The sequence below is a fragment of the Melanotaenia boesemani genome, chromosome 17, assembly GCF_017639745.1.
Source record: "Melanotaenia boesemani isolate fMelBoe1 chromosome 17, fMelBoe1.pri, whole genome shotgun sequence".
Taxonomy (NCBI): domain Eukaryota; kingdom Metazoa; phylum Chordata; class Actinopteri; order Atheriniformes; family Melanotaeniidae; genus Melanotaenia; species Melanotaenia boesemani.
The window spans coordinates 32,627,607-32,641,264 of record NC_055698.1 but is presented as its reverse complement, the minus strand read 5'-3'; the positions used below and the strand labels follow the sequence as shown (position 1 = coordinate 32,641,264).

The 13,658-nt window shown below is 45.0% G+C and overlaps 1 protein-coding gene across 4 annotated transcripts in view; it reads right to left on the bottom strand.

Moving 5' to 3' along the window:
• The window catches only part of hivep1 (HIVEP zinc finger 1), a 57,064-nt gene extending 47,171 nt beyond the window's left edge, over positions 1–9,893 (bottom strand). The window contains exons 1-2 of one of the 4 annotated variants that reach the window (XM_042011933.1): positions 9,630–9,893; positions 8,066–8,186 (exon numbers count right to left, since the gene is read on the bottom strand). In XM_042011933.1, coding sequence (XP_041867867.1) covers positions 8,066–8,105 — 40 coding nt within the window. In that variant the 5' untranslated portion in view covers positions 8,106–8,186; positions 9,630–9,893. Of the gene's footprint in view, positions 1–8,065; positions 8,187–8,728; positions 8,920–8,979; positions 9,220–9,416; positions 9,497–9,629 lie in introns of those variants that run through there. The other 3 variants (XM_042011935.1, XM_042011934.1, XM_042011937.1) reach the window with 3 other exon arrangements.
• Between the last annotated feature and the right edge of the window lie 3,765 nt (positions 9,894–13,658).

The window sequence follows — 13,658 nt, the reverse complement described above, 5'->3', positions numbered from 1 at the left end:
AGCTGCTAACTTGAGAACCAACGGCCTTAGCGTTAGCTGCCAACTTGAGAACCAACGGCCTTAGTGTTAGCTGCCAACTTGAGAACCAACGGCCTTAGCGTTAGCTGCCAACTTGAGAACCAACGGCCTTAGCGTTAGCTGCTAACTTGAGAACCAACGGCCTTAGCGTTAGCTGCCAACTTGAGAACCAACGGCCTTAGCGTTAGCTGCTAACTTGAGAACCAACGGCCTTAGCGTTAGCTGCTAACTTGAGAACCAACGGCCTTAGCGTTAGCTGCTAACTTGAGAACCAAACGCCTTAGCGTTAGCTGCTAACTTGAGAAGCCACAGACTTAACTTTTCCTGCATGGCCACTTCTGTCCACAGTAATAACGTGGCTGAGTCCCATCCCACTACCACATCCACACTTATGAAGAAATGTGCTGTAAAGGTGTCTTTAGTAACGTACTCATGTCACATTAAAAAATCTTGGAACTTTATTCTCCTTGTTTATGAGGTTTCTGACATCTAGACATCTCCTCCTCTTCCTCCTCCATTTCCTCTTCCTCCTTCTACTCCTGCTCTTCCTCCTCCATCTCCTCCTCTTCTTCCTTCATCTCCTCCTCTTCTTCCTCCATCTCCTACTCTTCCTCCTTCATCTCCTCCTCTTCTTCCTCCTTCTCCTGCTCTTCCTCCTTCTTCTCTTGCTCTTCCTCCTTCATTTACTCCTCTTCTTCCTCCTTCATCTCCTCCTCTTCTTCCTCCATCTCCTACTCTTCCTCCTCCATCTCCTCCTCTTCTTCTTCCTTCTTCCTCCTCCTCCTCCTTCTCCTGCTCTTCCTCCTCCATCTCGTCCTCTTCTTCCTCCTTCTTCTCCTCCTCCTCCTTCTTCTCCTGCTCTTTCTGTAGCTCGGAGCTGGGCTGCTGCAGGGCTTCTGGATGGGGGCGGAGCCTCCGGTAGCACCGCGACTGAGACGAGTAAACGAGACGTTTTCACGTCTGTGTCAAAATCTCCAAAAACACCAGAAAAAGTCACTAAACGTGTTGCTAGTCTCTTCTTTGTCTTTTAAAGAGTTGCTAGAGAGGTCTTAAATGTGCTAATTATAGCAACAAGTTGCTAAGTTTGCAACACAGTAAGCAACGGGTCCTCCAGAGAGAACTTGTAGAGGTGGGGCTGTCCGCTGCAGTGCCTGTTTAAAATGGACAGACTGTTGACTGTTTTCTTCCGTGAACCAGCAGACGCTGAATTGGCATTTAAGTATCGATACCCATGCTAATTAATATCTACCTAGATACTAACTTTTAGTATTGATTAGTATCTGATAATTATTTTTTGACAACCCTAGTGCGAACAGGTGATGAGAGGATAATGATTCACTCCCAACTCTATGCAGAAAAGCTTAAAATCATCATCATATGACAGCTGAAAGGGGGATTCTTTAAAAACTTTCTCCAGAGCAGAGTGTAATCATGTGACAGCACGCCATGAAATGAGCATTTCCTGTGTGCTGGAGGAAAGGCCTCGAGAGGAGCGCTGAGGAACTGGGTCAGAGGGTGAACCAGAAGCCAAACAGATGCAACGAGGAAGTGCGGTGGGTGCTCCCCGCTAGGTTTCAGCTGGTGACGAGACGAGCTGCAGCTCCTTTCTGATCCTCAGACACATTAAATGCTCCTCCGCTGGGCCTGCAGAGCAAACCAGCTGCAGAAAACCACAGAAGAAGAACCAAAACCGCTTCTCTCTCTACCCACTGCTCCTGTTTTTACTGCAAGAGGAAAGTTCCAGTTTCATCACAGCAAACGGACACCAAAGCCCCTTTAAAAGGCTCCGTGTTTCTTCTTCTACATGTTTCTCAGTTTCAGATTTAAATGTTTATTTGTTGGCGAGAGTCAATAAAGAAGCAGCTCTTCCTCTCTGGGAGAATCAAAGAAGCCGATCAGGTCCTGACTCCTGTCATCTGAATCAGAAGTTAATCTTTATGACGTCTCATTTTTTACTTCCGCTGATTTGCTTGTTCTGTGTATTTCAGCGTCGTCTCTGACTTCACCAGCTGGTGGTGCGCATCCATTTCTGTCCTTTTTTGGGGTCAATTTTTTTTTTAATAAATATTAACTCAACACCTGGAAGAGAAAACCGTTGATCAGGAATTTACTGCAGAGACGTTCATGCTGAAGGTTTGTGCATCAAACACACTGAGCCATAACAATGATGTGAAAGTTTCAGGAAGTGACTTCAGATGGAAAAAAATTGCTTGAAATTGATTATAAACCTACTTAACATCAAACATGGCCTATTTTTCTGCTTCCTGTCTGAAGTGACACACCCACAATAAATAAATTACGGACAAATTCAACAGCTGTTTTAGGTGTTGCACCATCCCGTGACCCCTAATGACCTGGTACCTGCCACCACCTGCTGACATGCAGAGCTGGGCAGAAAACGTTGGACGGGATCTACACTGATCTGAAGATCAGCCAGACATCAGAATATTGATGTAAACTGTGATTCATCTTCCAGAAACCGACTTTAATAACCAACAGCCCAATCAGGTTAGAATAAATGATCAATCATTGGTAATAAATAGTTTTTGCAAAGTTAATTTTCTACTTAGATATTTGACGTAGTTTAGTTAGAACTAGTTCAGGCTGCAGGACACTGCGTACCTGATTCGTTGCCCTGTTTACAGCAAATAAAGTTCGTTTCACATTATCTCCCAAATGACTCATTTGGTTCAGTCATCCTGCAGCGTGAACGCAGTCAGAAGCTCCGGCGTAGGGTTCACAGAGACCCGGTGCCGGGCCGTCACCTTCCGGCTCGCCCGGACGATCGCACGCCTCCAGGCTGCTCGCTGGTGTTTGCACAGCTGTCCGGCATCGCTCTAATGTAATCGGTAAAGACGAATTCATGAGCGTGTACGCCTGGTTATAGGTTATAGTATTTAAAAATAAATAAAAGGGAGGGGCGGGGGGAAGGGGATGACAGCCCGTTCACGGCGGCTGCAGTCAAGTGGCACGAAAGCGGATCAAGTTAACTTGACCTTCTCGGGAGGGCGGGGCTTCTAAGTTACCAGCCAAGTAAAAAATCAGGTGCACTGCTCCAGTCGTACGTGCACAAACTTGCTCATGCACGTGGTATTTCAAGCCCTGCAGGAGAACACATCAACAGAGGTTTTAGAGCTGGAATCAAACTTTTCTCCACAAACAGCAGCAGTAAGACCTGGTTTCTGGTTCTGGCTTTTAGCTCCAGAGTTTCTGTCCCACCGTGGTGAGACGGACGTCTCTGGAAGCAGCAGCGTCTCTGCTGTCATGTGACTCCTGGTTTGTGTGGTTTGCTTTAAGTGGAGAGATTAGCAGATGGGAAGTGAGGAAAGGGTTAACAGATGTCAGATTTTAATGCTTTTATAAAAACTGGATGTTTTCTGTTAAATGGAGCTCATGAATCTGATCAAATTATCCAGAAAAAGTCCAGATCCAGACCAACACAAGCTTCCCGTGTGCTCCGCTGAATCACTGATGGCGTCTGAAGGAAGAGGCTGCAGACGGGAAGCCTTTCTGTGATAAACAGACAGACGGCTGCACATGTTCACACCCAGCGTGTAACGCCACGAATCCCTCCATCTGTGAACCGCAAACGTCTGCTGACATGAAAACCTGTCAGCGCAACACGACCCGACACCCGCTGAGCCAATCAGAGCGCTGCACTCACACAGAGGACGCGCCTTCATCTTCAGCTTCTTCCACTGGAGTTTCCTCCCTCGTAAACAGCTGATGGGAGGTAACCGTGGGCAACAGACGTCAACATGCAGACTCACAGACTTCTGTTTACATCATAAAATCACCAGTAAACAACATCAGCAACAAAGATTCACTATTGCTGCTTTGTGTGTGTGTGTATATGTGTGTGTGTGTGTGGGGGGGGGGGTCAGGTCCATCCAGCTTCACTGAGGTCAAACTGCTGATTTATCAATAAATTCTGGATCTGATCGGTTTTATCTTGGAGGAGTTTCCATCCATCCCTCAACTCATTATGGGGTGTTAAAACATGTGGCCCAGGGGCCAAAAGCGGCCCGCCAGAGGGTCCAATCTGGCCTGCAGGATGGATGTGGTAAACATGACAATTACATGGAAGATATTAACTGCAATATTATAATAAAAGTAACTTTAACAATAAAAGTAACTATTATATTAATAAAAGTAATTGTAATATTCTAATAAATATTAATGTAACAAAACCACATATTTATGAGAAAGAAGGATGAAATGTTCAGGATTTACTAACTAAAAGGTAAAAAGTCAGCAGGATGAATTTAAAGCTGTGAAGCTGCTTCCTTCTAAACACAGAAGGAACAATATGTGATGAATATCAGCATCAGGTGAACAGACAGAAAGCAGGATGAGAATCTCACAGCTTCTAGATGGTGAGGAGAGAGAAATATTCACAATATGCACAATAACTTCCATCCATGCACCTTCACTGCTTCATTATCCACATTTCTGGATATAAATTCTCTAAACTTTCATTCTTAGCTTGACTGTTTAGCTTCACCTCTGCACCTGCAGCCTCCGCTACCGGGAGTTAAGGGTTAACATCTCGTTTCCGGGTGTAGCGTCAGGTCTGTAGATGTAACTATAAACATGTGTGGTATCCACAGAAAGTCCAGAATCTCAGCTACCAGCTCAGTAAAACCATTTCTATCACCAACAAACACAGTTAAGACAACAATAGTTAAAAGACCAGGTACACAAAGTCTGAAATCACATGTAAACACAGATGATGTTTCCTCATGAACACGAACAAACGGCTCCTCTACTGAAAGCTCACATCTCACAGATTCCACAGCTGGAAGTTTCATCTCGCTACGACCAAGATTCACCGAACCAGAGGCAGAAGAAGACCCGATTTATGCTGCACACATGTAATACATAGAAAATGTCTCACCTTTGCTGCCTGGCCTCAAAACTTCTATCCAGCATGATAAAAAAAAAAAGTTTCTCATTGCCTTTTTTGGAGCAGTTTCTGGTCCAAAACAAAGACGGACAAAGAGAAATGTTTGTTCTTCTTCTTCTTTCTTAAGTCCCAGACAGAAAATGTCTCTTCATGTTAATAAAGCCGCTGTAGCAGAACCAGACATGGAGGAAGAGGCCTGGATGCAGCCTCTGCATGAAGTTCCTCTGGTTCAGAGCCAGTAGCAAGTTAAAAAAAAAAGCATTAACGAGAGATAAAATAAATGAGCGGCGTTAATTAATTAATGCATTAATGCAATTATAACACGTTAACATGTCTAGCCCAAATAGATTTTCAGACTTAAAATATGAGGAAATAAATAGATAAAATAATAAAATGTGTATATAAATTAAATAAAAATGTGACTGTTTCATATACATTCATATATTCTATTCTATTCTATTCTACAGTCAGTTAGCAGACGCTTTTATCCAAAGCGACTTACATTTGAGAGGAAGAACAACACAAGCATGAATTCAAACAAGATGGACGTCATCATTAAGTACTAGTCAGACTGCTGGAGTCCAGGTGGACCAGGTGGACCAGGTGCTGCCATGTAGTGCTAGAGACAATGCTTTTTTTTAAGTCCTTTGTTTAAATACCAACATCATGATTTCATCAAACAGCATCATCTTGGGCATAAATGCAGCAGCTTCTTCAGTACCTGGTTGAGCCAAAGTTCTGGACAAATCTTTCTACCTCATTCTGAGTAGAAGAGTTAAGCTAAGTGTGGAAATGCTCCTTAAACAACTGAGTCTTTAGCTTGCTTTTAAAAGTGGATAAGGACTCTGCGGATCGGACGGAGTTTGGTAGATGGTTCCACCACCGGGGAACAACAGAGGAGAAGAGTCTAGCTACTGATGTGGCGCCACCTTGTGGTGGGAGCACTAGGCGTCTTTCACTGGCAGAGCGTAACTGTGGAGAGGGAGTGTAGCTCTGGAGCGATTAGCAGCGGAGTGACATGAGCTCTTTTGGGCTGGTTGAAGACCAGACGTGCTGCTGCGTTCTGGATCATCTGCAGAGGTTTAACTGAGCATGCAGGCAGGCCAGCCAGTAAGGAGTTGCAGTAGTCAATGCGTGAAATGACCAGAGCCTGGACCAGGAGCTGGGTCGTGTGTTCAGTCAGGTAGGGTCTGATCCTCCTGATGTTGTAGAGAGCAAATCGGCAAGACCGGGAAACTGAGGCAACATGGTCCCTAAAGGCCAGGTCTAAAAAGAATAGTTCACTAAATATAAACTATATAAACATCTTGATAACGTGCTGTGTAATTCTAAAAGATAAAAATAAGGCGTTATCATTATTTACAGGTCATTGTTATTTTACTAGAGACCAGACTGTTCTGGATGTGGGACCTGGACTAAGAAGAGTTTGACCTCCTGGACGTAAATTATAAATAAAATTTAAAGTCATCAAAACATCAATGACGTGTTTTCAGAGTCACTCATGTTTTACTATTAGGACAAATAGTCATGATATTACTTACGAGATACTTTAGAGGAAGTTAAAAAGAAAGAACAGAAAAGAGTTTTTTACCTGTTAATGAACAAAACTTTTTCTAGCTGGTGATTTTGCCTGAAGAAAACTTTGTGTTCATCCGTGTTTATAACAGAAATGGAAAATCCCATTTGAAGTAAACACAGCATAAAGACATGACCTCGTCAGCTCCACCTGTTCTACTTCCTGTTTACACTAATGTCCAACCAGCCAATCACACGGCAGCATGTGGTCATGTAGACGTGGTGAAGACGACCTGCTGAAGTTCAAACTGAGCATCAGAATGAGGAAGAACGAGGATTTAAGAGATTTTGAACGTGGCATGTTTGCTGGTCTGAGTATTTACTGGGATTTGCACCCACAACCATCTCCAGGGTTTCCAGAGATGGTCTGAAGAAGAGAAAACATCCAGAGCAGCAGTTGTCTGGATCAGGAAGCAGCAGAAGACACACCGGGTTCCTCCTGCCAGCTAAGAACAGGAAACTGAGGCTACAATTCACACACACTCACCAACACTGGACAATAGAAGATGGAGAAACGTTGCTGGTCTGATGAGTCTCCATTTCAGCTCCACATTCAGATGTTAGGCTCAGAATCTGCTGGAAACATCATGAAAACATGGATCCATCCTGCCTTGGATCAACGCTTCAGGCTGCTGCTGGTGTGATGGTGGGGGGAGATTTTCTTGGCCCACTTTGGGCCCCTTAGTACCAACGTGGCCTGGTTTAACCAGCACAGCCTACCTGAGTATTGTTGCTGACCATGTCCATCCCTTTATGACCACAGTGGAGCATCTTCTGATGCTACTTCCAGCAGGATAATGCACCATGTCACAAAGCCAGATCATCTCCACCTGCTTTCTAGAACATGACGATGAGTTCACTGGACTCCAACGGCCTCCACAGCCACCAGATCTCAGTCCAGTAGAGCAGCTTTGGGATGTGGTGGAACGGGAGATTCTCATCGTGGATGCAGCCGACAAACCTGCAGCAACTGTGTGATGCTGTCATGTTAATATGGAGAAAACCTCTGAGGAAGGTTTCCACCACCTGCTTCATCTATCACACCAGGATTAAAGCAGGTCTGGAGGAAACTTCTAGAATCCATCTCCTTAAAACACAAATGTTTGGAGCAAACACGACAGCAAACGAGCACCCGTAGCTGTGAGAGATGCTCCATCTGGAGGACATCCTGATGACCCGGTCTAACAAACCCACCAAACTGTTTCTGTCATGCATGTTCATACCTGGTCGGAATAAACTAAAAAGGTAGCAGAGGACGAAGAGACAATGTGGGTGTTTTGGGGCATTAAAAGATCTCCAAAACGACCCAGAATCCATAAACCAGAACCTGAAGGTTCCTGAAGTGGCTCCAGTTTCTGCTAGACCAATCAAAACAACATAGATGGAACCAGCTCAGATCGCCAGACTCACATTAAACAGCTTCACTTGGAGAAAACGGTGTGTGTTTACACATTCTGCACATGCTCAGGGGCGTCCTGACACACCTGCAGCTGTAGACTGACAACGCAGCGACCAGACCTCCCTCCACCCAAAACTCAGCAGCACCAGCAGACAGTGCAAACTCACCTTTTAGGTTTTTGGGGTTGTTCTGCTTGGTGCGCGGCATCTTCTTCCTCGGTTCACAGGTGCATCCTGGGACTTTTTAACCTTGCAGAGAGTCGAGTCCTGAGCCTTCGTCTGGGTGCATCTGCAGGAGAGAAACACAAAGGTGATGAAGATGAAGTTTGAGCTGCCGGGGAGGGTGACTGAGTCCCTGACAGGCCGGCCCGGTGGGACCGACCCGGTGGGACTTGGTGGGACCAGTGGTAATGACCCAGTGGGACCCCCAGTATAACCGACCCGGTGGGACTTGGTGGGACCCCGGTGGCACCGAACCCGGTGGGACTTGGTGGGACCTGGCTGCTGCTGTGTAACTCCTACGTGAAAACGTTCTGCCTCTTTTTAGCCTCTGCAGCAGCTGCTCTCTGATACCTCGGCGACTCAAAGAGTTCCTGCAGACGAGCATCACAAACCTCCCAATCAAGTTAGGAGCTGAACCGGGTCTCAGAACGCCTTCGCGGGGAACTGCTTTCACTCTGACTGCCCTTTAACAAAATGAAAGATCAGAGGCTTAAAATAACCAGCATGCAAATTCTGCTCAGAGCCATGAGCAGAGGTGGGAGCTGAAGTTAAAGGTTGAACCCACAAAGCTACCTGATGAGCATAAACAACCGCAGAGAAAAACCTCACCTCTGCAGGCAGACAGGAAATCACACAGTCACGGATAAATATCCCATCTGATGATGAGGATGATGAAGAGCTTCCTCAGCCTTTGCAGCATCTCTGCAGCCTTTGTCTCTCCTCATTATTACATAACTCCTACTACAGCTGGATGCTGCTCTCTCCTTACATGCTACATGTGGCGCTGCTGGAGCGATGACATCATCTCACGGTGCATCTTTCTGCAGCAGGTCGCGTGAAAGCGGCGCACACGGACTCACCTGCAGCCTCCAGTCCCAGCCTGCGCGTTCCCTTCTGTCAGCGCGTGCGCATATTTGAGGAAACACCCCGTTACAGTGAAAAGGTTAAAAAAAACACACACAAAAAAGGACACCGCGTCCCGATCAGGTGACCAAGAAGTGATAGCTTCCACACCTGAGGAAGCTCCGCGAGGATTATGTAACTGTAGGGGGGTAGGGGGGAGGGGGTGGTGACATGCACAGGATTTTGGTGCGTGCGTGGGAATGGCGTGTTGTGTGCCTGTTGCAACACGTGAACGCCCTGGAAGAGAGGGCGGAGTCAGGGAAAACCCCTCGCTGTCTGCGCCGCAGCTCCAATGGGACGCTTCCCTTCTCCAACAAACACTCGGCCGTCAAAACCTCCACCCCGCACGTGCTTATTGCTACATCAGTGACACAGAAACACGCTCAGGGCTTACCTAAAGTTCAGGAGAGCTTCACGAGAGTCCCCTCCAAAAGCCCCAAAAAACAACAAGGCTGCGCAAACACCGCCCGCCTCCCACCGACCGGGCTGCACCCAGAGTTCACGGCAGGCTGAAACCGGACCGCATAAGCATGTCGGAACCGCTCCGGCTGCAGGCGGGCACGCGCTCCCAAAGCAGGCAGGTGACCGGAGGAGGGTTGGTACTCACAGGTGCGGCTGGAGCTCCTGTCACGGTGGGAGCACACCTTTGGTGACCGAGGTTTCAGCTCTGTTTCTGCTTCACCTTCTATCTCACTTTCTATTGCAGGAAACAGACAGGCCCTCTGACGTCAGCGGGGGTCCCGTCTCCGCCTCTCAGACACGGGGTGTCCCACACGGTCCGAAGGGGGCACTCGACGGCCGCGCCACCGCCTCCTGGCACCGAAGCCAAAATCTCACCCCTCCGTATGTGTGTGTTCAGTAAACGCCTCCTCCTCCGACTCCTAATCTCGCGATAACAACCGCAGGTCGTATCGCTCCGCGGAAACCCCCCTGCCGGACCCCTTTCTGCCGCTGCGCTGAACATAGTTTAGGACTGACGGTTTTCCCGGAGGTTCCTTGTTATCAGGTCACGTTGTACCCCTCCGCCACTACCGACCGGGCTTCCCCTGCACAAACCGGCAGCAGGGACCTCACAGCAGGTCCGTGATCCGGGGCGGTGGCCGCGGTGACGGAGGGATGAACGGTGTCCTCCGCCGGTGACAAACAATCCCGGAAATATCCCAGCTTCAGCTCCCAGAGGAGGATTATTTCATGGGTTGTGTCGTGTGAGTTCAACCCGCCCCTCTGTGTTTACAGACGATCAGGAGGCTGGAAAAGGTGAAAGTCAGATGCTTCAAGCAGCTGGTTTTCACCTTCATTTAATCATTTTTACAAAATAAATGATACCTGAGTACAGAAAACCCACCATTATTCACAGTCACATATTCAAATACAGTAAAAATATCTGTTTCAAAAATATACATTTACTTTACCTGGAAAATACATTAAGTCATGAAAGAGTTCCCAAGTTTAACTACATTAACCTGGATCCTATAACAGCTGATCATTTCCCCCGATAAACCAACCAGTTATCTGATCAGATCCTAGTGGGTTTTATTGGAATTATTTAAGCCAGAAATGTTTAATAAGATTCAGATTCAGACAACTTTAGATCACAGATGAAAAACACCCCCCAAAAACACACAACAACAACATTAACAATTAATCACGTGCAATTAAAACATCAGTGCAGCAGAACGGTTACAATTAAATCTTAACAATTACTAAAAGTCAATAAAAATAAGTTAAAATAGCCTAACTCATAAGAAATAAATGGCTAGTCTCTATATATCAAGCTTTTCAAAAAACAGATTTGCTACCATCAGAAGCACAATGAACGTCCAATGACAGATCATGATTAGACTGATCAATGATGCATCTCTCTTTACAAGGTTTCTAACTCCGTCAGCTGGACAGCAGTGATGTTAGAGAACATTTTAACAATATTGTTCAAGATCTTTTTCTCTCTGACAGACCTGGAAACCAACAGATAACCTAAAAAAAAAGTTAAAAGACCCAACAAAGGAATAGAAATTACATAAAATTTCCTTAGAAACATTAAAAGAATTCATCTTCTGCATCAGTGGATCCTCTGATAATGCTGCAGCTTCAAAATATTTTATTTATCATTTTATTTATTGCAGAACCAACAGCATTTTTTGTCTATGATCACAGATTCAAAGTCTCACATCAAACAGGTCCTTTGTAGATAAACAGGTGCTGTAGATCCGCCATGAGGTAAAAATGTTTCTGCGACTTAATCTCATCATCCAAATCAGGGGTCCAGGACCCCCAACGGGGTCCCTCAAAGATCACACGAGGGTCCCTGAGGCTTTGAACATTAAGAGCCATTGTGCTTAATGTCCATAAATTGTCCCTATTTTAAGAATGAATGAATGAATGAATGAATGAATAAATAAAAAAATCAAAAATAAGGCTATATGTTGTTCATTAAACTTTGGCTTCATCATAGGACAGGACTCAGCCAGAATACATTAGTTATGGTGAGAATCTCACTTTTAATATCATAAAGCCAAGCATGGTTTCAGCATAGGGTGGGGCAAGGGGTTCATGGCTTTTTATATGCTTAAGGAGGGTCCCCAAGGAAAATAAGTTGGGAACCACCAATCTGAACACCAAGTACAAATTTAAACATTTATGTACACAGAAAGATTAAAACAACAAGGGTCACTAAACCAAATTTTACTGTCCTGCTTCAAGCGTGTAATATGAAGAATGAAAGACCCATCACAGCTGATAATCTACATTTCTGACCATTTTCTAAATGAGTCACATTAAACCAGAATATTTTTGGCTGAAATGATCGTTTCTCCAGTCGTTAGAAGCATCCTTCCACCTCTAGCTCATGAAGCACAAAAAACAAACAAAAAGCTGTGATTCAGAAGGAACCAATGCTAGCTATCAACGTGGATAAAGGCTAAGGGTCCAAACTTAGCTAATAACAGATAAACTAAAATAAGACACAATTTTAAATGTGTCATTTAGTTTCATCCTCATAGACAAGTTTTAATCTTTCTCTTTTGTGTAAAGTGGTGGTAAACCAACATCCTCACTTCCTGGCTTATGTCATTTTTGCATGCTAGCCAGCTATAAGCTAACTACACCAGTTAGCCAGAGTACTGCAAGAAAATGAAAAAATAACTAAAAAAATCTGCTACTTTAGATGCTTTAATTTGACCGTGCACATTCCTAGATCAGAAAATTGAATTCAGAATGTATTTATAAATTTCTAGCAGCTAGCAGCTAATGCTAACCAGAAACATGTTGGTTACATGCTGTTGTCATGATTCTTCCACGTGATCTGGAGCACCTGTTTGTCCAAACAGTTTTAATAGGTTTTTAGTTTGTTTTCCTCTTAAACAGATGATGACTAAGAAAGGCAGCAAATCAAAATAATTCCCTGTAAGACTGACATCTCTGTCCCACTTTTCCCGGCCTCTCCTCTGCTAGGTGAAAGAGGCTCAGTGTAGCTGGTGCACATGGAGGCTGTGGACAACTGGAGAAAATGTTCAGGACACAAAGTGCATTTCAACCAACAGTACCAGAAAACGTTGCAGGGCCGTTTATGAGGAGTTCAACTTTATTTCAGCCCAGGCTCTGCTGCATTTCCACTGAGGTCTTCCAAGTTCAGTCCACTGAAGGGTGGTGGCTCCACCCATCCGACTCTCGGCAATTCCACACTGAGCCTACACTAAAACCAGGAAGTCTACTTCAGCTGTTTCACTTCAAAATCTGCCATTTCACATATGTTTATTGGGATTTAGAGTGTTTTTATTTTAGCTTTAACTACTGATAAATGAGCTAACAACATTTAATTGTTCTACGTCATTTTACAACCCAAGTTCCAAAATGTTGTTTCTCTGTGTAAAATGTAAATAAAACCAGAATCTCATCCAGCCATATTTTATCCCCAGTAGAAAATCGACATCTCAGATTATGAAACTGAGACATTTTACCATGTGATGGAAAATATGAGCTGATGGTGAATCTGATGGCAGCAACACATTTGTTAAAAGTAGTTCCAGGGTGATGTTTGGCTCGGTGTTAAAAGTAGTTCCAGGGTGAAAAGTAGTTCCAGGGTGATGTTTGGCTCGGTGTTAAAAGTAGTTCCAGGGTGAAAAGTAGTTCCAGGGTGATGTTTGGCTCGGTGTTAAAAGTAGTTCCAGGGTGAAAAGTAGTTCCAGGGTGATGTTTGGCTCGGTGTTAAAAGTAGTTCCAGGGTGAAAAGTAGTTCCAGGGTGATGTTTGGCTCGGTGTTAAAAGTAGTTCCAGGGTGAAAAGTAGTTCCAGGGTGATGTTTGGCACAGTGTAAAAAGTAGTTCCAGGGTGAAAAGTAGTTCCAGGGTGATGTTTGGCATGGTGTAAAAAGTAGTTCCTGGGTGATGTCCGGCACAGTGTAAAAAGTAGTTCCAGGGTGATGTTCGGCTCTGTGTAAAAAGTAGTTCCAGGGTGATGTTCGGCTCGGTGTAAAAAGTAGTTCCAGGGTGATGTTCGGCACGGTGTAAAAAGTAGTTCCAGGGTGATGTTCGGCACGGTGGAAAAAGTAGTTCCAGGGTGAAAAGTAGTTCCAGGGTGATGTTTGGCATGGTGTAAAAAGTAGTTCCAGGGTGATGTTCGGCACGGTGTAAAAAGTAGT